The sequence below is a fragment of the Panthera leo genome, chromosome E3 (assembly GCF_018350215.1).
Source record: "Panthera leo isolate Ple1 chromosome E3, P.leo_Ple1_pat1.1, whole genome shotgun sequence".
Classification (NCBI taxonomy): domain Eukaryota; kingdom Metazoa; phylum Chordata; class Mammalia; order Carnivora; family Felidae; genus Panthera; species Panthera leo.
Window position 1 is genome coordinate 37,611,418 of NC_056694.1, and position 23,841 is coordinate 37,635,258.

The following is a 23,841-nucleotide window of genomic DNA, read 5'->3' on the forward strand; positions in this document are numbered from 1 at the left end:
CAGGGGCTCAGGGTGGGGAAAGCGTATGTGCTGTGGCCCCAAGGCCTGCTAGGATCAGGCTGTGGGCTGTAGGGCATATGGAGCACCAGCATCCTTAGCTTATTCTGGCCCATGCCAGTGAAAGTGGGGGTCGGGGGGGGGGGGGTACCTCTAGGACAGAGGCTCAGTTGGGAGGAGCCAAAGCCAAAGGAAACAGCCATGTTTTAAATCCAGGCACCTTCCTCCAGCTTCCCCTCCCCAGGCACAGAGTTGGGGCCCTCCCATGGCCATCCCGGTTCGCTTTACCACCCCAAGCCCGGGGCTTTCTGTCCATGGCCTCTGGAAAGGTCCCATGCCCAGCACTGGCCTGGAGCCCTACCCCTCCTGTGTGCTGGCTGTGACTTGGCACCCCCAGAATTGGGGCTGTGTCCTAGCCTGGGGTTGTCCCCAGCCAGCCTCCCATCTCCTGACACCCTGCAAGCTTCCGTGGTCCCTTGTGCGGAGTGGCACTGCCCTGGGCCAATCCTGTTCCCACTTGCCCCCTGAGCCAAGCAAGGGCCCAAGGTCCTGGCATCTCTCTTCCTAGCTTAGGGCTTTGCTCCCCACATCCCCAGGGCTCCCTGAAAGGAGAGGGAGAAGGCCCAGTAGTGAAGGGGCAGGTGAGTGGTCAATGGGCCCCTCACTTTGGAGAGTGTCCAGCCTGGACAAGGGGCTGACCCTCCATGCTGGCTCTTTCCGGACAGGCTAGTGGTGAGGGGCAGCTGGCAGAGCGGGCCTCCCTCTCGGAGTTTGGAGGCGCCTTGTCATAGGGATAAGGTGGCTTTTTCCTGTGGCTTTGCCTGCGTCTGTCTTGCTCTCCCTCTGGAGGGTGGGCCAGAGGGAAAGGGGTCCAAGAAGCCCCCAGAGCAGGGGCCCAGAGAGGCTAGGCAGGACGGGAACATGGCTGGCAGGTGGTCATGGCAGGGAGGGGGCAGGTGACCTACCCAGGCTGGTGACTGGATGAGGGAGGATGGTGGAGGGCCAGGGCATCCGAGGACTAGGTGAAGGAGAGGGCAGGGGGTGGGCTGGAGGTGAGCGAGGCCTCAGCACCCAGGAGCACAGCTCTCCCTGGCTAGCAGGACCAGCTCCCCCTCCAGAGCCTGGGACACCACCAGTGACCTTCTAGCACCATCCTTGCTGCCCAGCTTGTCTGGGGCTGGGTCTGCCTGGGGGACACAGCCAACCAGGCCCCAGGGGCAGGAGGACATTATTGCTATTTCGCAGAAGAGTTTCCGTTCGTCGGGGGCAGGGGGCCGGGAGCTCCTAGCTGGGCCGCAGGTAGCTGTCCACCAGGCGGGTTCAGTTCACCACAGCCGGCTTGAGCAGCACAGAGCCTGGAGGGATGACCACCCAGCCCGGAGCGAGTGCCTCTGGGCTGCTGGCCGCCGAGCTGACGCCCGTGGACAGGTCCAGCACAGTGCCCGGCAGCAGGGGGAGTCCGTCAGGGCTCGGCCGGGAGCGGCTGTTCTCAGTCCTCTCGAGGGGTGTCTTGCGGCCCTCCACGCCCAGAGACCTGGCTGGCACTGCCATGCGCCCCTTCTCCCCCTCAGCCTTGCCGCCAGCGGAGCCAGCGAGGAGGGAGACCACAGGCAGGCCCAGTCCACCAGCCCCAAAGGGTGAGGGCAGCAGCGGGTTCTTGGCCAGATTGAGGGGCAAGACGGGGCCCGGCAGCCCGGGGCCCATGCCCCCTGCACCCCCACCGCCCCCGCTGTTGCCACACGCCAGGGCGCTGAGGTCAAGGGGGCCGGGGGCCAGGGGCAGGGGCAGGCCAGGCAGGCCGGGGCCTCCAAAAAGGGCAGCAGGGTTGGGGATGATGATCTGGGCTCCGCTGACATAGGGGCCGCCATCGGGGGTGGGCAGCGGTGGCTTGGGGGGCGGGCGCAATTGCAGGAGCTCTTGCTGCTCATGAGACACGAAGTGGCCGTGGGCCTTGATGTGCTTGCGCAGCGAGCTGGGGTCCGTGTAGCGCTTGTGGCAGCCAGGCATCTTGCAGTAGTAGGGCTTGTCCACGTAGTGGGTGCGCGTATGCTTGAAGCGGTCGCTCGAGTTGGAGTAGCGCTTGTTGCAGCCCTCGTAGGGACACACGTAGGGCTTCTCACCTGCAGGGCAGTGCCGGCGTGAGGGGCCCCTCCCCAGCCCAGCCTCCGCACTCCCCCCCCCTCCCCCCGGCCCCAGAGAGCTCCCGGAGAGTGGGGACTCTCTGACGTGGGCAGTGGCGTCCCTGGCACCTGGCACGAGATCTCTTCCCGGCTGGGGGCAGCAGGGCACAGGCGCTGAGCAGCCGGCCTGGTCCCTGGTCACACCCCAGCCCTGCCTGTGGCCTGGTGGTATGCCCTCAGCCTCGGTCCTGTGCTTCAAATTGTGGGTGACAGCGACCACCTCCACCGGCAGGACCACACATTTGCTTCCACACTTCCAGGAAGACCCTGCTGGGACGTGGCCCACCGTGAGTGCTGCAGGACAGCTCTCCGGGCTGTGTTCCGGCTCTGGCTCCGGAAAACGCCTCCACATTTACTAAACGTCGGTCGTGGAGCCACTTCTAGGCTCTGAGCCTTTGCAGTGTGGCCGGCCCCAACCGAGCTGTGCTGTGAGCGTAAAACACACGGGGTGGGGGGGGAGGGAATACACACCAGATTGTGATTCCACAGACTTCGTACAAAATCTAATGTCTCATTGACAGTCTTTTAATATATCGGGTTTGAGAAAATACGTCATTGCAATTCATTTTTCCTTTGTACTTTCTGTAATGCGGCAATGAGGATGGGTTTTTTTGGTGGTTGGGAAATTTAAAGTCAGGTATGTGGGCGTGTCACCAGCCTGGCCCCACCGTGTGCTTGGGCAGAGCCAGGAGGAGGCACACGCCGCCTCACAAAGCCTCACAAACAATGGTGCTGAGTGCAGCGCCTGGAGATGTGTCTGTGCCCCAAGGGCGGATGCAGAGGGGACCCGCAGGAGTGGCTTCGCCCAGAAGTGGCACTCGCAAAGCGACAACTGCACAGTGAGATGCGTCCCTCACCCCTTGACTGCCCCGGGGGCCAGCCCTCCAGCCCAGCCACTCACCCGTGTGCGACCGGTTGTGGATCTTCAGGTTCTCCAGGCGCGAGAAGCTCTTGCTGCAGGTGGGGCAGCGGTGTGGCTTCTCGTTGGTGTGCGTGCGGATGTGGATGAGCATCTTGTACCTGCTCCAGGGAGGGCACGGTGCGGGCGGGGGGGGGGGGGGGGGGGGACCTCGACTCAGTTCGCGGGACTCCGGAGCCCCTCTCCCCCGGCCCCCCTCTCGCCCTCCCTCACCTGGCGTTGAAGCCGCGGCCATGGCGGGCACAGCCCTCCCAGTGACAGCAGTACCCTGCGTCCTTCTCAGGCTTGACGTGGTAGTCGTTGACGTGATCCACCAGGTCCTGCAGGAGCTCGAAGAGCTGGTTACACTGCGGGGCCGGGGAAGGTTCTGAGTCTCCGCGGGGCTGTGCACACTGACCCCGGTCTTCCTGGCCACCCCCCCACTCACCTTGGCCCAGCGACACACCAGCTGCTTGGGCAGGGGTAGCTCTGGTGAGAGGCACTTGTCCTTGGGGGGGGTGAGGAAGGAGGAAGCAGGCAGGTGCAGGGCCCCCCCGGAGCCCAGAGGCAGGAAGAACTGGAACGAACTGGGGACGCCATCCAGATAGCGCAGCGGCTGGAAGTCCTAGGGGGAGAGGGGAGAGACAGAGCTGGTCAGTGCGCCCTGCTGGGCCAGCAGGTCCCCACCACCCCTGTCTCCTGTGTTGGGTTGTGTCCCCCATGAGGACATGTCCCAGTCCCAACCCCCTGTACCTTGGGTGTGAGACCTTAGTTGGAAATAGTGTCTTTGCAGATGCAGTCAAGGTCATACTGGATTGGGGGGCACTAAATCCAGTGACTGATGTCTTCATAAGAGAAAGGGGGATTTGAACACAGAGACACAACAGAGGGAAGAAGGCAAGGTGACACCAGAGGCAGAGATTGGAGTGACACAGCTACAAGGCAGGGAACGCCGGGAGCCAAGAGAAGCTGGAAAGAAGCGAGGAAGGATTCTTGCCAGAGCCTTGGGAGAGAGCACAGCCCTGTCGAGATCTCGATTTCAGACTTTAGTTTCCACAACTGTGACAGAATAATACATTTACATTGTTCTAAACCACCCAGTTTGTGGTCCCTTCCAGGAAACCAATACACCTCTTTCCAGAGCCCTTATGCCCTCCTCACCGAGGCGGTGGGCACTGCAGGCAGGTCCCCATTGCCCTGGCGCTCAGGGGACAGCGAGCTGCTGCCATTGGGGGAATCCAGCCCAGATGGCGGTGACAAGCTGAGGTCCACCAGAGGGGCAGCCGAAAAGCGTCCCTCTACCTTCTCGGGGAACTTGGGGTTCAGCAGGAAGCCTAAGAGAGAAACACTGTTCAGAGAGGTGCTGGGGCTGAGGGTCCTGTGAGTCTCCCACCACGATCCTGGAAGCAGATGCCACCCTCACACCCCTGGACCACCCTGGGACCCCACGCATCTAGCAGCAGGCTGCGCACCTGACCAATGTGGCCCGCATCACCATGAGAGTTCAGACATCGGTCAAGATAAAGAGTGGAAAGTACCCATTGAACAGGAACTTGAGGCCAGACCCCTGGCTTCCTGTCATACTGGTAGGTAGGGACCTTTCGGACTTTTCCTGGGCCCCTTCCTGATTCACTGCTCCCTTCTGGAACACCAGGCGTTGGGGCCAGGATGCCTCCAGAGCCTTACAGCTCACATGTGTAGGTCGGGTTTTCAGGGTTCAGTGGAGGCAGAGTGGGAGTCCTGAGCCCCAAGCACCCCCTGAGACAATCTTGCTGGGCTCGGTCCCCAATCTCTACTGACCTGACCTCAGAGCCCAGGAGTTGGGTCACGGGGGCCTTGTCACTACTTGTGAATCCCCTGCCCCGCCCCCCCGCCCCCCCCCCCCTTACCGGCCCCTCTGTGTCCTCCCGGAGGCCTAGTTTGAATCCTGGCTCTGCTGTGCCAGCTTCATGAACTGGGCAGGTCATTTGCCTCCCCCTGGGGACAATGTCACTTCCAGAGACAAACTGCTAAGGATAAATGGACAGAGCTCTAGGCTGAAAGCTGCTAGGGGCTGTGGACATCCTGGTGGACACACCCTAGATATTCTTCCCACTGCCACGGCTTCACTGGGACCCGAGACCTCCCTGCCTACCGGGGGTGCTGTACCTGAGGGTGGGGAGCCTGGAGAGCCTGGGGTGGGGCTGTCGTCCACCAGGCCGAGCTCCCTGTGCAGAGCTCGGTGCCGGACTGCACTCAGCGCCCTCTCACGCTTTTCTCTCGCCGCCCGGAGCTTGGTGATGCTCAGCTTCAAGTCGAGCGGCTCGTCCAAGGAGTGCATGGTGATGGGGGCTGGGTAGGAGGTGGCTGCAGGCAGCGGGGGGATCCCAAGCTGGTTTTCAGGCAGGAACCTGGGAGAGGACAGGAGCTGTGCTGTGAGACTGTGACCTCAGGCTTCTCCTCAGGCTGCACCCGTTGAAGCCCACAGGGGACGGAGCATGGATGTCCCGCAGTGTGGAGGCCATCTCCCCGGGAAGGGAGGCCCTCTGAGTGGCTCTGGTCCAGGGGGCAGGAGGAGAGCTTCCATGTCTGCTGCCCTCAGGTCTTTTCTGGAGGCAAAGCTCAGAGAGTCCATTCAGCCATGAAACTGAGTTTTAGAGACACTGCCTCAGGTCACAGAGCTAGAAAGTGGCAGAACTACCAGGTTCCAGGCCAGATCTCCCTGGAAATGGCCAGCCATGTCCCAAAGGTTATTTCTGACCGAGGGAAAAGTGCTCGGGATCACATGCCCGGTTTGAGCCTGAAGACCCAGAAACAGACCAGAAGAGCAACAAGTATCTTCCAAGGCAGCCGGGAGTGGTCCCTTAGCTACCAGTTGCCAAGGGCCCACTGTGCTGGGCCCAGGCAGCTGTGACCACCTGCAAGGGAAGGAGGCTGAGAGTGTCTCGGGCAAGCTGCAAAACCTGGCCCAAAGGATGGGGGTGCAGACAGGTGGCCTTGCCTCCCAGGTGAGGTCCAGAGAGGTGCCCATGGGCCTGGGACCCAGAGGGCTCTGGGCCGCCACCAGGGGGCAGCTGGGGACTGTGATCCAGGCAGGCTAGTCAGGGACAGGGTTTGGAGGGAAGTGGACCAGCGCTGGTGATTAATAATAATTACATATATATATATATATGTATACATATATATATATATATATTTATACACACACACACTTTTTCAGTGGCGATGATCTTTTACTGTAAGTTCTCATGCTGTTATTTTCAGTACTTCCTTAGAAATTCTCAATGGTGTCATTTTCTTCACGTACAAATGACAGGAGAGCAAGATCAACTCTCTATTCCAAATTCAACCTTTTTCCAGGGGCAACCTTTCGCATGCGGCCAAAAGTGTTTCCTTGCATTTGTTCATTGAGAGGATCACACCCTGAAAATCTATCTGCTGAACAAGCTAACACTGTGAGACACTCTACATCATTCACCAAATCCACGTTTGCATAATTCAACACAGGACATCCCTGTAACCACCACATGGTAAATGACCGTATATTTCAGTGTCTGTCAGTCTCTGCCTGGGAATCGGAGTGGCCCACACATGTGCAGACCTGCTTGATGCAGCAGGAAGGAGGAGGGCAGCCCCCACGTCCCCACTCATCCTTTTTCCAGGCCAGGCACCTCAGCAACTTAAAACAGTTTTCTCTGTTTTCATGTGTCTGCACTGACATGCTCCACGTCTGCCAAGACCCTCCAAACACACAGGGAACAAGGCAGCCCCCTCCCTCGATTAGGACCCTCTGCTTCTAGGACATCCCAAGACCCCACCAGCACATGGCTGATAGCAGAGCTCACGGAAGGGCAGCTGCACTTGGTGGTGAGGCCCCATCTGTGACTTGACTTGTCCCAGTTAAACTGCATCAGGTGGGAGCAGTCAGATCTGTCTGGATTTGCCCCCCAGGCCACGTAGGGCCAGGGACTCCCAGTGATGCAAGCAGGGCTGGCATCAGGCTGCCACCCTGTCCTTTAGGAGTCCCAGACCCAAAGTGGGCAGGTGGGTGAGTGACAGTGATGGATGGATCTAGGCCCCTTCCACTGTCCCTCTGGCTGGACAGGGAGCTGCCCTCTGCCTGACCCCCCTCCCCCAGTTATGTCTGTCTGTGTGTCTGCCTGTCCCTCCACCTGTTTATTTTTAGACACAGGCCCAGTCCAACCTCCCTGAAGCTCCTCTGTGCTGGGAGCCTGGAAGGGGAGGAAGGAAGTAAATATTTATGCTGATTAAGAATTCAGGAGCCAGGAAGGGCTGGTGGCCTGGTCCTTCAGCTGGCCTAGGGCCACAGGCCTCCCCACAGCCTCTGTCTCCATCCCCCACCACCAACTGGACCTTCTGGAGAAGGGGACCATGAGGGCAGGATGGTTTGGAAACTGGGAACTCAAACTGACACTTCCATTGGTAACCCTGCCCAGGTAACATCCTTTGGCATCTGCCCTACTGGCTTCTGCCCCAGGCCAGAAGGGGTCCAGGGAGGGGCCCTAACCTGTGGGTCACCTTGTTCTGAATACCTGCGGGAGTCACTGCCTCAACCTAGAACTGGGGAGGGCCCTTAGAGGAGCCTGTTTCCCACAGCTGGGCAGGCACAGCACCCAAGGTGGGAGTGGGGACTCCAGCAGCCCCCTTAATCTGGCTCAGTCCCCAGAGAACCACCTCCTGCGTGCACGCGCGCGCGCACACACACACACACAGACACACACACACACTTCCTGCCACTGGGTTCTGCCCAGGGAGGCAGGGGTTCATCTGGATGGAAGCCAGAACCCAGCCCAGAAGCCCAGCCCCCCACTCCTGGGGAAGGAGCGAAAAGCCACCCCAAAAGCCCACACTTCCCAGCACACCCAGCAGCCCCAGGCTGGCCCCACCCAGAATTTTCCTCCGAAAGGTGGTCCCACACCAAGGGGAAGACCCCCATGACCGGTCTTCCGTCCTGACCTTGATCAGCCTCAAGGTGTCCCCTGCCACGTCCCACCCCCAGCTTGCAGGGGCCATTTCTAAACTGGGGCTCTGCTCTTTGTTCCGGGGCTGCGTGGAGTGGGGAAGGTGAGAGCCAGGGTGGCACGCTCCCGGGATTCTGAGGCGGTCGGCATGGCCTGGAACCCTGGGGGCTGGGGCCGTGATCACCTCCGGAGGCCAGCCACGCCAGCACCCGATTCGACGCTCTGGACAACCAGGTGGGCTGGGGAAGCGGGCCCCCGACCCGTTTCCCAGAGGCGGCCAGGGACGCTCCGAGGGGTGACGTGCCCGGCTCGGGGGGGAGCAGGCGAGTTTCGGAACCAGTGGCGGAGCCCGGAGCCCGCAACAGCGGGGCAGCGACGCGGCGTCCGGGCTGCCGGGAGCGACCCCCTCCCCGCGGGCGGGCGGGCAGAGAGGCGGCGCCGAGGTGGTCGCGCTGCCGGGCGCCGCGCCGCTGCTCCAGCTGCGCAAGGAACTAATTAGAGCCCAGGGAGCTGGAGGAAGCGGGGCGGCGCGGGGACCACCGGGGCGGCGGGGCGGGCGCGGGACCCCGGCCGGCCTCCCCGCGGGGCGGGGGTCACCCCGAGGGTGGGCCGCGCGGGACCCCCCGGGGCCCGGCCCCCGCCCGCCCGCCCCGCCCGCCCCGCCGGCCCGGCCCGGCCCAGACAATGGCCGCTATTGTGCGCCCGCCGGCCGCCGCGCGCAGACTGCCCCCAGCTGCAGCGCCAGGCGAGCGCCCCCGCCCGGCCCGGCCTACCTGGCGGCCGAGCCCACCCGCGGCGGGCGGGGCGAGCGCGGGGGGCGGGGGTGGGGGAGTGGGAAACGGACTCCACCAGGGAGCTGTGGCCTGGGGTGGGACGCACGCTGGTTGGGGGTGGGGGGCGGTCAACATCCGTCCAACACCTACCATGTGTCAGGCACCGGCTGTCCGTGGATTCTTGGAACCCTCTAAAACCCCTACTGGGAGTAGATGCCCACGACGACCATGGGGAAACTGAGGCTCGAGCTCACCAGGCTCACGGGAGTGGGCTGGACTCTGCTGTGGTTAAAGCCCCTCCTTCCCTCCTTGGAGGAGGGCGGCTGGTTGGCCGGGAGCTTGGAGGGGTGCCTGTGTGGGTGGAGGGGATAGCTAGGCATACCCACCCTGAGAAGCTCTCAGGGGCTCCTTGCCGAAGCCAGAGAGAGGTCAGAACTCTCTGTACGATGGGGGCTCTCCCTAAGCACGCCACAGCAGCCTGGGGCCATGTAAGAGTTACCCCTTATTCCCAAGGCAGTCCTGAAACTGCCCTTTGGTCAACCATGCCCATCTAGCTAGAGTTTAGGGACAAGGGCCCAAGATGCACCTCTCAAAAGTCCAGTGGCTTTCTTGATATCTCATGAAAAGGGGAAGTAAGTCCCCTCTTCCCCCCCCCCCCCCCCCCCCCCCCCCCCCCCCCCGCCACTTGCTCCATGGGTTACCTGGTGTTCGGTGACTGGGTCATCACTATCAACATGCTGTTCTCATAAATGGGGAAACTGAGGGCTGGAGGGGGAAGCGAGCCCACTGCAAGCCATGAGCGAATATTACATTACAACAGGACCAACAGCCAGCTGTTGGTGGTTAGGCAAAAAGCCAGCACCTGTTAAAGCAGGTGCTGGTCATCTCTATTTTACGGATGCAAAAACTGAAACTCAGATTAAGTGACCTGTCCAAGGTCACACAGCTTGTCGGTGGAAGGACTGGCTTTCTGGCCCAGGTAAGTCCAGAAGCCCATGTTCACTACTGGCCCCTCCTGTGCTCACTGGGGGAGGGGAGGCGGGGGAAGGCAAAGGTGCTCCAGCTGGGCACACCCTCCCTGCCCAGGGGTTTGTGGGAGCTAGGTACAGAGCCTAGGAGGGGCAGCAGCAGTGGGTGGGCGTTGGAGGGGCCAACTCTGGTGGGGGGGTGGTGCACAGGGAGGCTTGGAGAGCTGAGGGCAGATATGCTGCCAAAGCAAACGGCCCCACATTCCTGGGAACTGCTCCGGCTCCCTCCCTGCTCCGGCCAAGAGCTCCACCCTCCTGGCAGCCCAGCAGCAGGGGCTGGGGGCAGGGGCAGAGCCCATGTCTCAGCACCCCCCCTTCCTGACCAGGCAGCAGAGCACGCTCCAAGTATGGGTCAGACCACCTGGGTCTCCAACTTGGCTCTGCTACTTCCTGCCCATGTGTCTTAGGGCAAGACACTTCCCCATCTGAGCTTCATTGTCCCCACCTCTGAAATGGGATGACAGTAATAGTAATAAGACACCCCTCACTGGGTTTTGGGTAATGATGCACACATCCTATAATTTCTTAATGTCTCCCATTATTATGTAATAATCATCAGTTAAAACAGTGCTGGGCACATAGTAGGTACTTGATCAGACTTGGTGAATGAACTGTCACCATCGCTGAAACCTCCAGGCTTTGGCTGGTCTGGAGCTGTGAGGACAGCTGAGTGGGGATCATGATCATCCCCGCTGTACCCAGAGACACCAGAGTCTCACTCTCACCTGGGCCCACATGGCCTTCATTTTACGGTGCAACTAAACAAGCTTGTGCCTCTCAGAAAGCTTCAGGCCTCTGCTGTGCTGTGGAGTGGCCACAGCTGACCCTAGCCACCTTCCAGAGCCTGACTGCATCAGAGACAGAGGGAGGCCCTGGAGAGGCGGTGTGCGGTCCAGGAAGGAGCAGGCCTCCTCCCGGGACCCAGGGGAGGGGCTTATCCTGAGGCCTCTAGCAGCAGGCCCCCCGGAGAGGGGCCAGGGCAGGCAGTACTTCCTGGAAGAGCAAGGGGGTTGCCCTCCCTGGGAACCTCACTCAGCAGGCAGGCCCCTCCCCCACCCAAGATGGGCCCTCAGCCAGCCCCCTCCATCACCCCCCCCCCCCAGATTCCCCCGGGTAGGCAGACCCCACCCAGGTGGGAGTGCAAATGCCCCAAGTGACCCCGCCAGGGATGAGGTCTCTGCCCTCAGCTCTGGGGGCCTCAAGAAAGCCCTCAGCTGGGCAGCACCTGAACAGGAGTGTGTGCCAGGATCCTCCACTCCGGCATGTTTAGATAGTGCTACCCAGAGCCAGGCTAGCTGGTCCCGGTCCCCTGAGCTCCCACCCCTGCTGTGGGGCCTCAGATGGGTCCCTGCTGCCCCCTCTGAGCCTTGGGCGGAAACATAGGTACAGTATAAGGTGCCCAGCTCACTAGGGAAGGTGGGGACTCAGGACGCCCCGCAGGGAGAGCCTGGCCCAGCACTTGGTACACGGGAGGTGCCAGCAACCAGTAGCCCTGAAGATTCTTTTTCCTGGCTCTGGGCTGGGGGTGCCCCATGCAATCACTTGGCCTGCCAAGCTCACCCAGATAGTTCAGGCAGTGCTGAAGCTGGAAGGCTCACAGCTGGCTCCCCCACCCGCAACGCCCCTCACCAGTCCTGACTTCCCAGGAGATGCACTTCCTTCCCCAGTGCCACCAGGCTGGAGGTTAGGGAGGAGCAACTCCCACACGGGCCCGGCCCACATGTGCACACTCACACAGATGTGCTGGCCTGCCCAGCTGCGAGAGCCAGCCTGGCACACAGGCCCCCCAGGCCTAGTGGCTTCTAGGCCCCCATCTCACAGCCTCCACCCCCTACTGCCCGCCCGCCTGCAGCCACCTTTGCACAACTATGTCTGGTATTTTCCTGTCTGCCCAGCTTGCGGGGTAAGGGGGGGGGGGGGTGCCTGGGGCTATGAGCACTGCCTGCACCTGGGCCTCAGCCAGGGGCGAGCCCGCCAAGCAGCCCCCACACCCGCCCCCGGGGTTGGGAAGGGAAGGGCTGGGCCCAGGCTGCCCAAATCCCTGGGAGGGGCTGGCATGGGGCTGGGGGAGCCAGACAGGGACACACACCCTTTGAGGCCTAGGCAGGAGCAGGCCAGGCCCTGCTAGCAGCACTGCCACTCATGGTGGACAGGCAGGGCTGGGCACCCCGCCAGAACCCTCTGGGGCCAGGAAAGGCAACGGGCAGTGTCCCATAGGACATGGACGGGCACCCAGTGCACCCGGACATACAGGCATATGCATGCGTGTCACACCTGTGCTCTAACACCGTACACACAGGACATAGCATGGGACCAGCGTCAGGGGCTGGGACCCAGGAGTGAGGAGGAGCAGCGGGGATGAGGCCCAGTCCCCAAAGGGAAGGAAACCCTGCACTTCCCCAACTGAGTCTGGCTGCAAGACAACCCAGTGAGTACCTCCCGAGTCCGGGGGGGCGGGGGGGCTCCTGCCCACGGCCCATCCCTCCCGCTACCCTGGGATGAGCACCAGGTCCACTGAACAGCACCTGCCAGCTACGGGCAGAGGCGGGCAAGGCGGGCAAGGCGAGCTGGACTTTGGCCCTTCCCTCCCTCCGCCTCATTTACCCCATCGCTCAGTTACGCATTCCAACACCAGGCCCTCCACCCAACTCAGTTCTGGGGGCCCACAGGTGAGCGAGGATGAAGGGCGCCCCGACCTCAGTGGGGGCAGGCTTGGGGTGGGCTGCTCCCGAGAAGAGGGGATGTGGGGCGAAGTGCTGGGGCAGACGGAGCGTCACATCCTAACTTGTTTTGTTTTTAAGTTTATTCATTTATTTCTGAGAGAGCGCGAGTGAACACAAGCAGGGGAGCGACAGAGAGAGAGAAAGAGAGAAAAAGAGCGCCACAGAATCCAAAGCAGGCTCCAGGCTCTGAGCTGTCAGCAGAGCCCGACACAGGGCTCAATCTCATGAACTGTGAGATCACGCCCCGGGCCAAAGTCGGGCGCCCAACAAACGGAGCCACCCAGGGGCGCTCTAACTTGTTCTGAGAGCCAGACAGGCCAGTCTGCCGCCCGCTCACCATCTCCATACACCCTCCCGGCCCTGCAATTTGGCTGTTACCCTTCCCATTTCCCAGAGAGGGAGGTGGAGGCTTTGAGAGCTTCAGTCATCTGCTGAGGTCACAGAGCTTATAAGGAGCACATCTTGGGGTTCACTTCCAGGCCCCAAAGCCCACACGCTTTCTGGGCCCAATGCTGCAGAGGCCTGGGGGGTGGCACCGGCTGACCTTCAGCAAACCTGCCTCACCCAGAAGTGGGGGCCCAAGAGGGAGGCTGGGCCAGGACCTGGAGGACACCGGGGAGCCACGGAGCGTTCCACACAGAAAGTGCCCTCTTTCTTTCCAGCCCAGAGGCTCCTGTCCCCAGGCTCTTCCCTGCAGCACCTCCTTTTTCAGGATTCCCTTTCTCCCACGAGCTCGATGCTTGCTCACCTCTTGGGTGCCAGGTTCTGGTGACAACCTTCCACATTCGCATATTCTCCTCCAGCTACCCGCCCCCTCCTGCCCCTTCCTGCAGCAAGTCTTTCCTGATTCACCCTGGCCAACCTCAGACTCTTGCAGCTGTACATGGGCTGTTCTTCCAGGTGCCTGACAGCTGAGCAGAGGACCTACTTCTGTCCCCAGGCTGCTGAGGGAAACGTTCCAGCCCTGCAGCGGCCCTGTGCTGCCTGCCACATTCATCTGGGGTCCAAGTCCTCACTAATGCCACAATGTCACCAGCTTTTTTTTTTTTTAAGTTTATTTATTTTGAGAGAGAGAGAGAGAGAGAGCGAGAGTGAGAGCGAGCGAGCGTGAGTTGGGGAAGGGGCAGAGAAAGAGAGAGAGAATCCCAAGCAGGCTCCTCACTGATAGAGGGGGCTTGAACTTACGAACCATGAGAACATGACCTGTGCTGAAGTCGGATGCTCAACTGACTGAGCCACTCAGATGCCCCAATGTGAACGGTGCTTGAGCACACCTTGGGTGCCTGGCCCACACACAGAGTGTCATATGCGCTGCCCCCCGACCTTTGGCCCCAGGCACTTACCCCTGCACCTGTCATTCAGAGCCTCATTCCAGGAAGGGAGTCCTAGAGCAGGTGACGGCCTCATGGAACAGACAGACCACTGTACTTCTTCCCACGGCCCCCACACCGAGCTCACTCCTTCCACCATCGGGAACGGGGCGGGGATACAAAGTGCTGGGGGTGCAGAGCCAGAAAACAGGCCTGCCCCACTCTGATGTGGGCAAGGCTCTGAGCCTCAGTTTCCCCACCCAGGAAGGGAGAGGGCTGGCCTAAAGTGAACTGGAGCCCCAGCACCCTAAGCACTCCCTGAACAGCACCAACACACCTGCCCTCTGCTTTTCCTGAACACCCGGTACTCAGTGACCGTCTGCTGAATGAATGACTCCATTTGTGGTGCCCACCAGCCAGGTGAGGTGGGTACGTATGGAGGGGCTGAGGTTCAAAGAAGGAAGTGGCTGGCCCAAGGTCAAGGAGAGGGGCAGGGCCTGGGCCTTGACACAGAGGGTCCCTCCTCCCTGTCCAGGACAAAGGACCCGGGAGCAGACCTGGACAAGGACGGGGTACCAGCAGGGCCCTGGTTCAGCTGGGATGACTGGAAGGGCCTAGCTCCCCCAGCTTCTCTGCTGCCACTTCCACCCGGTGCCCGCATAGAACCCACCCCAGAGCTGCCTTTGAGCAGGCCCAGCAGGGGCCCTGCACTGAACTCTGGACTCCTCCCCCCTCCTTCCTCCCTGCCACCGCCGCCCCCGCCCCCCCCCCCCCACTTGTTCACTCTGGGCAGCCGAGCAAGTCCAGAAGCTGGGGGAGGTCTTCAAACCCAAAGGGAAACATCCACTGAGTAGGGGCCTGCCGGGCCTGGCCTCCTTTGAGCCCATGTCCGCTCCTAGGACCATGCAGGGTGACCACTAGGTATCCTGAGGTGGTGCTGGGGGCCTGGCCTGAAAGAGGGTGGGGCTGGCAGGCAGACAGAACTGGGGGTGGGGGGGACTTTAGAACAGACAGGACAATGGAGGGCCCCACAGCCTAGGGGGAGGAGGACATCACAGCTCAGGGGCAGTCAGCCCGCAAGTGTGGGGATGGGGGTTGGGGGGCTCTGGATGCAGGAGGCAGTAGCCCAGGGGAGAAATGGCTCAGGCAGGCTGGGACTTGCCAGCCAGACCCAGATGGACGATGGGGAGAAGGGAGGGAGAGAGGCTTCCTCCAGACGCAGCTGCCCCCACGTCATGCCCTCATGCCCCTGCAGGGGATGGGGGTGGGGGTGGACAGGAGTGGAGCTGAGGGGATTCCCTGGTTGAACTGGCATGTCAGGGGCCAGGGCCTGACGGTCTTAGGCTCTAGTCCCCCTCTGTCCCTCCCTGACCCCAAGTGACCCCAGGCCAAGCCCTCAAATCTCTGAGTTTCAGTCCCCCCCCACACACACCCAGCCCCCACCGGCAGCCTCCTCACTCCCAGGGTCCCAGCGGGGCACTAGCCTGTGAGTGCATTTGTGCAAAGGAGACAAGACCCTCCTGTCAGCTGGGCAGGATTGTTTTCCCAGGGCTGACTCAGGCAGCTCAGCAGTCTCCTGGGGCCTCTGTAGCCTCCCACCCGCCCTTGGCCATGACTGGAGGAGGGGGCCAGGGGCCAGGTCAGTCCCCTCCCCAGACAGCCATCTGCCAAGGCGGGAGTACGTGTGCACACACATGTCACATGCTCCATAGTGGGGCCCTCCCCGTGGCGAGTACTACCTGGCTTCCCAGGCATTGAAGACAAAGGGCCTGAGGAAGCCCCTGCCTCTCCCCTCACCCCCACTGGAAGATTCTCAGGCCATCAGCCCATCCCCCACCAGGGGCATCTGGAGCAGATGGGAAGTCCTCCCCCCACCCCAACACTGGAATCACTTCACATCCCTGTGCCCCCCAGGCTCCTCCCAGCCTGACCACCAGTTAACCAGAACCTTCCATCCCATCTGGGAGGGGGAGAAGGAGCAGAAGGCCAGAGCTCCCCCCCTCAAGATGCCCAGAGCCAAAGCTTCCGCCCTGCCTAGCCTGAGGGAGCTTAGAGAGAAGCATCCTAGCCAGGATGGGAGGTCAGGCCTCTGAGGCTCCCCCGGGACCAGCTGTTTGGAGGACCCCACCCTGGGAGGGTCCCACAGCACCAGAGCTGGAATGGGAAGAAGGGCCGGGGACCCCTATGGACCTGGGCCAGACCTCACCTCCCCCGTAGAGCGGTCTGCAGCTAAGGCCAGAAGGGTGCCCGGGAAAGGGTGGAGTCTTGGGGCCCATTGTCCGCAGCTGCTGGGGCCGGCTTCGGCTCCCCTCAAGAGCAGGGTCCCCTCTCATCTCAGGCTGGGAAACCGGCCACAAGATAGCCCTCCCCCAGCCATGGCAGACCTGGGAACTCGGGCCCAGAGGCCCGCTGGCCCTTGTCCATCCTAAGCTCAGTCCCTTCGTTTGTGAAATAGCACAGGATCCTCCTCACAAGATTAATGCAATTTCAGGTGACAGACGTCAACACCTGCAAAGTTCGCTGGGCCACTGGAGGCACTGTGCTGATTTTTTCAGGGAGTTGTTCCCCCTGTGAAGTTCTATCCCCCATCCACTTCACCAATCCCACCCTCACCTCCCCAGGGACCGAAGCAGGCATATTTTTATTAGTTGCAGCGACAGCAGGGGTTTCGAGGGCGGAGTTGGAACCCAAAGAGAAACCTGGGACTTTTCTAGGCTGAGGCCTTACATAGGAACCCCTAGCAGCACATCCTTTCCTGTTCTGGCATCAAAGCTTCAACCCCAGCCAGTCAGCAGAGCACTAGAGATCCTAGGAGACGTTGAAAATGCTGAGTCCCTGCCCCTAGCTCCACCTGAATCAGAATTCACCAGGGTGATGCTGAGGCGGCCACCTTAGGAGCCACTGGGGCAGATGTGTCCCAAGGGCCTTGCAAAAGCTGTGGTCCCCCACACCCAGGCTAGGTGTCAGGCTGGGGAAAGGCTATGTGTCCCATCTCAGAGAAGTGAAATCCCAGACATATGTCCGGGCCGCCCATTTCTATGACCCTTTCACAAGGGAAGCAACCAGGCACGTAGGATCTGCATCTTTCTGGCTGGCCCTTAGGTGCCCCCTCAGCCGCCAGGAACACTCCCCACCTCTGGGTTAAGGTGGGGGGACCACCTGGCACCTTCCACGGGTCACCCTCTGGCCTCAGTCATCTGTGTGAAATATAAAATGACAATAATAACCCCGAATGGAGGAAGGGGTTGAACAATAATCCTGAATAGAGGGAGGCTTCTCGGCAGCCTCGGAAAAAGCAGGGCCCCTATTCCACCCGGCCCAGGGCCTCTCCACTGCAAGCCCAGTTCCCCACTCGGGTGAGGGGCCTCCACAGTCTCCCCCTGGGACGCAACCTGGAGAGGCATCCGGTGCGGCAGAGGAGAGGCGAGGGCAGCCATCTTGTCCCCTCAAACCCCAATGTGCCTCCCAGCACCAGGGCCCCACCCCAAATGCCTCCCAAAGAGCTTAACTGCAGGCCCCGGCCCCAACATCTGGTCCCCCAGCCACAGTTGTCGCCACCCTCCCTCATCCTGGGATTGCCCCAAACTCTGCCCGGCACCCCGGCCCCCGGCACCCCGTCCCCACCCCCTCGCCCAAGTGGGAAATTCGGATTCCAGGCAAGTCAGGGTAGCTGAAAATGCACACGGGAAAATGTAGTCAGGAAAACACATTCTTCCTTCTATACCGCGGTTCAGACCCTGGGAGGATTAGGTGGCAGAAGACACTCCCACCGCCTGGGGCCAAGGCCAGGCCAGGGAAGGAGGGGAGAGGAGAGTGGGGGCCGCAAGGTGTGGCTGAGAGGGGTCTAGGCTCCCCAACAGGCCCCGAGGAGGGGCCCTGGCAGAGCTCTGTCTTCCTGCGGGCCAGTGTGCCCTCCAAGGGCACTCCCAGCAAGGGGAGCCCAGGCTGAAAGCATTGCTGTGGCTACCCGTTTGCAGCTGGCTTTTGAGAAACAACAAAAGCTTTGGGGGGACGCGGTTCACACGATTGTTTGAAATGAGGTTTTTGGATGTCTGTGGCATCCAGTTATTCATACTGGCTCCACCCACGGATAATTGAGAGTTGGCTTTTGTTGGCCTGACCCCCCCCTTCTCAGTCCCCGCCCCCCCCACCAAGTCTTCTCAGGGACTCCAGCTCGGGAAGCTCACCTTGTCTGACCTCTTTCTTGGTTTTGCAGATGAGGAAACTGAGACCCAGAAAGGGGAGGAGCCGGCCCAAGGACCCCAGGGAGTTGGTGGCCTGGCCAAAACTCAAATCCAGGACATCAGATTCCCAGGCCAGGGGCTTTTCCCACTCATCCTCCAGGCTGTGGCCTGGCTCCAGCGAATCCCCCAAAGCCACTGACTCCAAAAGCAGTGGTGCCTGGGAGTGGGGTGACTCACTGTCTGGCTTTCTGGGGCACCCCCTCCCCATCAGTGAGGGAGGGACTGGCAGGTGTCCCTGTTTAGAGAGCCACAAGCAGGGAGAGGCCCCCCAGGGGACCTGGGCCAGGGTCACCCAGGGGCCGAAGAGCCCCAGCTGGAGGGATTTAACACCAAAGGTCAAAGGTCACAGACAGGGAAGGGCGGGCAGGCACTAGGGGTCAGAGGGTCAGCGCTAATGGCAGCTCCGGAAAGGAGGGGGAGGGTAAGGAGCTAAGGAAAACAGGGCTGCTTCCAAGGGGTCCCCAACCCCCATAAACTGTGCCCCGACCCCCTGGCATCTGCCTCTGCTTGGCTGGTTGCAGAGAGGGCCAAATAGAGCTCTGGTGGGGGGTTGTAAAATGGGCTGGGCTGGAGCTTGGAGAGGGGTGTCCTGGGAAGGGCTCCCCAGGTGCAGCCCCTCCCCCAGAGTGGGCCAGGGCCAGCTGGGAGGCCCAGCCCAGACCCAGAGGGGAGAAGGAGGAGCAGAGGGGGAAGGCTCCGAGGTCACGGGGAGGGATGGAGGGATGTGTGGGTTGGGCTGGAACAGCTGTGGCACTGTGGCACAAGGAGTAGGGCTTGGAGAGGGCTGGGTGGGTGGGCAGACTTGAGGGGCCAGTCTCCCCTTCCCTGCGTTTGGGAGCTGAGGAAGGCCGGGCGGGGGGGGGGGGGCGCAGAATGTCTCCTAGCTGCTTTCTAGCTTCAGCGAAGCCCCACCTTTCCTCCAGGATGCCAGGACCAGGCGTGTGAGACCCTCAGGATGGCTGCCTCTAAAGACCACAGCTCGGCCCCTGTCCCTGGCCTAAACCAAGAGCCACGACGAGAGCCCAGGCCTTGGCCAGGTCCTGGGCTTCCCTGGCTGCCCCCTCGGTGTCAAGCGTTCCCTTCAGAGCCAAGATCCCAGGCTGTGATGGCCGGGGGCCCAGGGCTCCTCCCAGGATCTCTTCCCGCTTCCCAAGCCCCAGGGCAGGGCCAGGATCCCTGCAACCATCACCGCCTGGGGGTGGCCAGGCCAGGCGGGCCATCCTGGACCCGAGGACAGGCGGCATGCTGCCCTGCTGTGGCCTGAGTACCCGACTGGCCAGGGCAGAGTGCCAGGGGCTCCAGGTGCCAGCTTGGATTCCAGCCCCACTCCAGGGGGCCTGCGGGGAAGCAGGGTGCCGGCATCTCCCTCCCTCGGGATGCACCTGCCTCACCCCTCCCCCACTCCCTTCAGACCCTCCTTCAGGCCGGCTGGATACCCCTGCCCTCATCACTTTGCCAGGCTCTTCTGCTTCCCCCCCGGGCGGCGGTGGATGAAAAAGTGCCATACAGGACTGCAGTGTCCCAGTCCTGACGCGGCAGTACCCCCTGTCCTGACCCCCAGGGACGCCTTCCTTCCCCTGCCCCCCCAGGAAGGGCCGGGGCTGGCCAGGGGCAGCAGGGGGGAGACTTTCCGGGACAAGGGAGGAGACACCTTTCAAACCCCGTCCTAGAAACAGCCCCAGCGCAGCCGTGGGAAGGGGCGGCTGCCCGGCTGCCCCAGACAACTTCGTGCCCAGGCTCCGGGGGCCCCCTCTCACCCCGCAGCGCGCCCCCACCGCGGCCGCCCAACTTCCCCGCCGAAGTTTGCTCCCGCCCCGGGCCCGGCCGAGGCTCGGCCCGGCCTCCGGACGGAGGGAGGGAGGGAGGGAGGGAGGAGAAAGACGGAGAGACGGAGGGACGGGGCCGGGGAGCCGGCGAGGGAGGGAGCGCGCGAGCGAGGGAGCGAGGGAGCGAGCGCAGGGGCCCCGGCGAGGGCTCACAATGGCCCGGGGCGAGGCGCCGACGCGGGAGGAGGAGGCGACCCTCGGGTCCCGCAGCCCCCCGCAGCCCCCGCGCGACAGCCCAGCCCCCCCGCCCAGTCCCATCCCCACCGCGCGACGCCGCGGGGCTTCCTACCTCGGCGGCGGGGGCGGTCGGGCTCCCGGCTGCGGGCTCCGGCGGTCTGGGGGCGGCGGGGGAGCGAGCGGGGGAGGGGCCGGGGCGGGCGGGGGCCGGGGCGCGAGGCTCACGCGGCGCGGGCTCCCCTGGCACGGCCGCCCGGCGCCCGGCCGCTCCGCCACATCTGCAGCTCGGGCAGGGAAGGTGGCCGCGGCGGCCGGGCCGTGCGGGGATGTCTTAGAGAGGGAGGGAGGAGGGAGGAGGGAGGCGGCGGGGAGGAGGGCCCGGCGAGCCGCGGAGGAGGGGGGAGGAGGAGGGGCGCGGGGGGCGGCCTCGCTCCCTCCTCCCTCCCCCGCTGGTTCCCTCGCGCCCGCCCTCCCAGCAAACCCCTTTCGCCGCCGCGGCCCCAGGCCCGGGGCGCCAGCTGCCAGGCGGGGCGTGCGCGTCGGGGGGAGGGGGCGGACGGGAGCCGGCGCTGGGCCGGGGGAGGGGAGGTAGGGCGGCGGGGCCGCGGGGAGCGGGCACCGGGAGGGAGGGGGCGGCGGGCCGCGGCCGAGCGACGCGCGTCCTCCTCGGCCCCATCCCCGAGTCATTCCCCCCCCCGCAGCCCCGCCCCCGGCCCGAGGGCAGCGCTGGGACACAGCCCGGAGGTGGCCTGGGGGTGGCGCGGGGCGGGGGGGGGGTGGGGGTGGGGGTGGGAGGGATGTCCCGCCCTCGGGGAAGCCCGGGGAGGGGGCGGGCGCGCTGATGACCGGAGGGAGGGCGTGCGGGCCCAGAGGAAAAGCCCCGAAGACCGGGAAGATGGAGGAGGTCGCTGCGGCCGAGGGGGCGGGGGCCCCTAGCCTCCCTCCCGCGGGGTCACCTTGGCCAGGCCCCCCGCGGCCACGGGCGGCGGGGAGGGCGGCAGGAATGCCTCTCCGCAGGCCCTGATTTCTCCGCCCAGCCCAGTTCCAGGAACGCGCGGGCAGCGCCGGGCAGGCAGAGGCCCCGGCTTCGGATTCGGGGAGGCGCAAGCCAGGGTTCGAGGCCGGGATGAGCCCCTCCCTCCCGTCCCTTGCCGGGCTGGTCCCCGTCTTGCCCTCGGCCTCAGTTTCCCAGGCGGTAGAATTAGGACGAGGTCGGGCCGGGAACAGTCCTGGCTTCCGCTCGGCCCCAGTCTTGGTCCCAGCATTTGGGACAACCTGCATCCCCAGCCTGAGCGCCGCGGGGGTCCTTGCTCGCTCTGGGACCTTCCGCGTCCAGCGCGGCGCCCGCGGTTAGGACGCGCGGTGGGAGTGGATGCCGGCGAGTGCGAAAGCCCGGCACCCGCACCCGCCTAAGCTGTTTCTCCCTCCTGATGTTGAACCCAGGCTCTGAGTTCCTGAATGTGTCTTGTTTGGGCCACTCTGGAGCCCCCGCCCAGTTATCTTCCTGCTGCTCTGCTGTCAGGTGGCAAATCTTGGTTCAAAAACAGTCCTCCTGCTATTGGCCAGCCTTGCCGCTTCACAGTTGGCCTTGAGGAGCCCAAGAGACGAAAAGCATCCTCTATAGGTGAGGCATCTAACTCCGGGTGTCATTAAGCCTTCGTTCGTGTATTCGATACTGCTGTCCCCCGCCACAGCCCGAGGCCGGTGGGTCTTGATCACGCAACATCCTCAGCTCTTGGTACAGAGCTTGGCACCTAGTAGGTGATCAAGATGTGTTGCACGGATGGTCATAGGGTAGGTGCTCATTATATATTAAGCGAATGTACATATAGTAGGTGCTCATGACTGTTGCGTAAAGGGACACAGCTGGTGCTCTTAAACTTTTGCAGGGACACATGGTAGATGCTTATTATATTTTAGGCAAATGGATACACAGTTGATGCTTATGACGGTTGCATAAATGGACACATAATAGGTACTCACGATTTATGTGAATAGACACAGAGTAGGTGCTCATGAACTGTTGGGTAATACATGAAAGGCCTGTAGGCCGAAGAGTGGCGATTTGGAGGTGACCTCCTCTGCCCCCACCCCACCCCACCCCGATTTCCCTCGTGTGGATAATGTGGAGTGAGACCGGGTTAAACATTAGCTGGCAGATGGGCCTGGGGGCAGGCCAGCTTTGGGACCTAGCACCTTTCGGGAGGGGGCTGTTAAGGGCCGACTCTCGCGGTCCGCGGATCAGCGGGTGCGTGGGGAGGGGTGGAGGCTGAGGGCCGCAGAGCGCCCCCTCCCGGCGCGCCGGGGATCGCGACTATGCTGCCCTCAGGGCGGCCTTGCATCCCGGGGCAAAGTGTTGTTCGACCTCGAAGGGAGGGGGAGGATGCGGGGCGGGGCGAGAGTGAAGACAAGAGTGACCACCTCAGCTGTCCTTGCCCTCAGGGGTCTTACAATCCAGTAGGACCTGAATCCAGTGACCAGGTAAGTCCAATGACCTCTGCACCTTGAGGGGCACTTGACCATAAGAAACCTTCACCCTGGGAGGGCCTTTCTCAATGTTTTTCTACGCACACTAGTTTTCATGGACAAGCAGGTTGCTCGCAGTTGGAACTCTGAGCTGGGATTTCCCACCTTGCTCCTTTCTAAGGTTGTTTTGGAAATTAAATGAGGTACATTCTTAACATATATTAGCCATCACTACCTAGTGTCCACAATTGCAGGACCCAGATGGAGTCCCTTTAGCTGCCAATAACCCCCTAAATTTGGCTTTTGCAAATCCCACAAGAGTGAAGAACTATATAATATGGGTGGGGCTGACCCGACCCAGAAACCCCCAGTTCTCAGCCAGACAAGTTTTTTTCTCTGTACTGGATGGCTCACTTTTATTATATTCACTGTAACCCTGAGGGTGTGTCCTATTATTATTCCCATTTTATAGAGAAGGAAACTGAGGCACAGAGAAGTAACTGGGCCAAGGTCTTAGAAGCTAGTGAGAGACATGGTCCAGATTGCAGTCTCAGCTGAGCTGATTCTAAAGCTTGTGTTATAACGCACTATCTCCCTGGAGCATCAGAAAAGTTATGGGGTGGGGGTGCAGGACATCTGAGAGTGCCAGGCTCTGAAAGGATTTTTTGTGGGGGGTGGTGCTTTTCCAGGAGGCAGCGCCTGCTATAGCAGTCACACCAAGCTTGGCTTCCTCCTTCTTAGTGAAAGGTGGGTAAGAGGGGATGTCCTCCCCCGCCCCTCCTATCACCCTGGGCTTCCTCCCTCTAAGAGTCCTTGTTCTGAGCAACCATCCTTTGCTACCTGTTCCCCTCTCCTGTGTTATGGACTGTCACCCCTGCTAGTACTACACCAGAAGTTCCCCAACCTACAGCAAGAAGGCAGCCATCTGCAAGCCAGGAAGAGTGTCCTCACCAGGAACTGAATCTGCCAGCACTTTGATCTTGGACTTCAGCCTCCAGAACTGTTGGAAATAATGTGCGTTGTTTAAGCTACTCCATCTATGTTATTTTGTTATAGTAGTCTGAGCTAGGATAATTGCTGAAAGATATATTTGGGGGGCTGAATCTGGTCCCTTAAACTTTCAACAGTAAACATTTATTGAACATCTCCAAGGTTCCCATTCATTCAACAGATGCTTATTAAGCTCCTAGTATGTGTTTATTCATCAACATTTATTGAGTGCCTACATTGTGCATTGGGCTAGGTATGCCTATCTATG

The 23,841-nt window shown here is 61.8% G+C and overlaps 1 protein-coding gene and 1 long non-coding RNA gene across 6 annotated transcripts; one reads left to right on the forward strand and one right to left on the reverse strand.

Moving 5' to 3' along the window:
• Positions 1-62: 62 nt before the first annotated feature.
• GLIS2 (GLIS family zinc finger 2) lies at positions 63-20,268 on the reverse strand. Of its 5 annotated transcripts, none has more exons than XM_042922346.1 (8): positions 20,230-20,268; positions 5,224-5,465; positions 4,237-4,409; positions 3,524-3,700; positions 3,310-3,443; positions 3,079-3,197; positions 2,247-2,444; positions 63-2,117 (listed from the first exon to the last, which is right to left on the reverse strand). In XM_042922346.1, the coding sequence occupies exons 2-8, from the start codon at positions 5,393-5,395 to the stop codon at positions 1,318-1,320; spliced, it is 1,773 nt and encodes a 590-aa protein (XP_042778280.1). In that variant the 5' UTR covers positions 5,396-5,465; positions 20,230-20,268; the 3' UTR covers positions 63-1,317. The 5 variants fall into 5 exon arrangements, with proteins under 5 accessions (XP_042778280.1, XP_042778278.1, XP_042778279.1 ...); XM_042922344.1 differs by having other exon boundaries at positions 3,079-3,200; XM_042922345.1 differs by lacking the exon at positions 20,230-20,268 and adding an exon at positions 8,221-8,339 and having other exon boundaries at positions 3,079-3,200.
• A 2,256-nt stretch (positions 20,269-22,524) lies between these two features.
• LOC122210128 lies at positions 22,525-23,537 on the forward strand. Its single transcript, XR_006197925.1, has 3 exons — positions 22,525-22,598; positions 23,273-23,330; positions 23,465-23,537. It is a non-coding gene; the product is annotated as an uncharacterized LOC122210128 (long non-coding RNA).
• Positions 23,538-23,841: the final 304 nt, after the last annotated feature.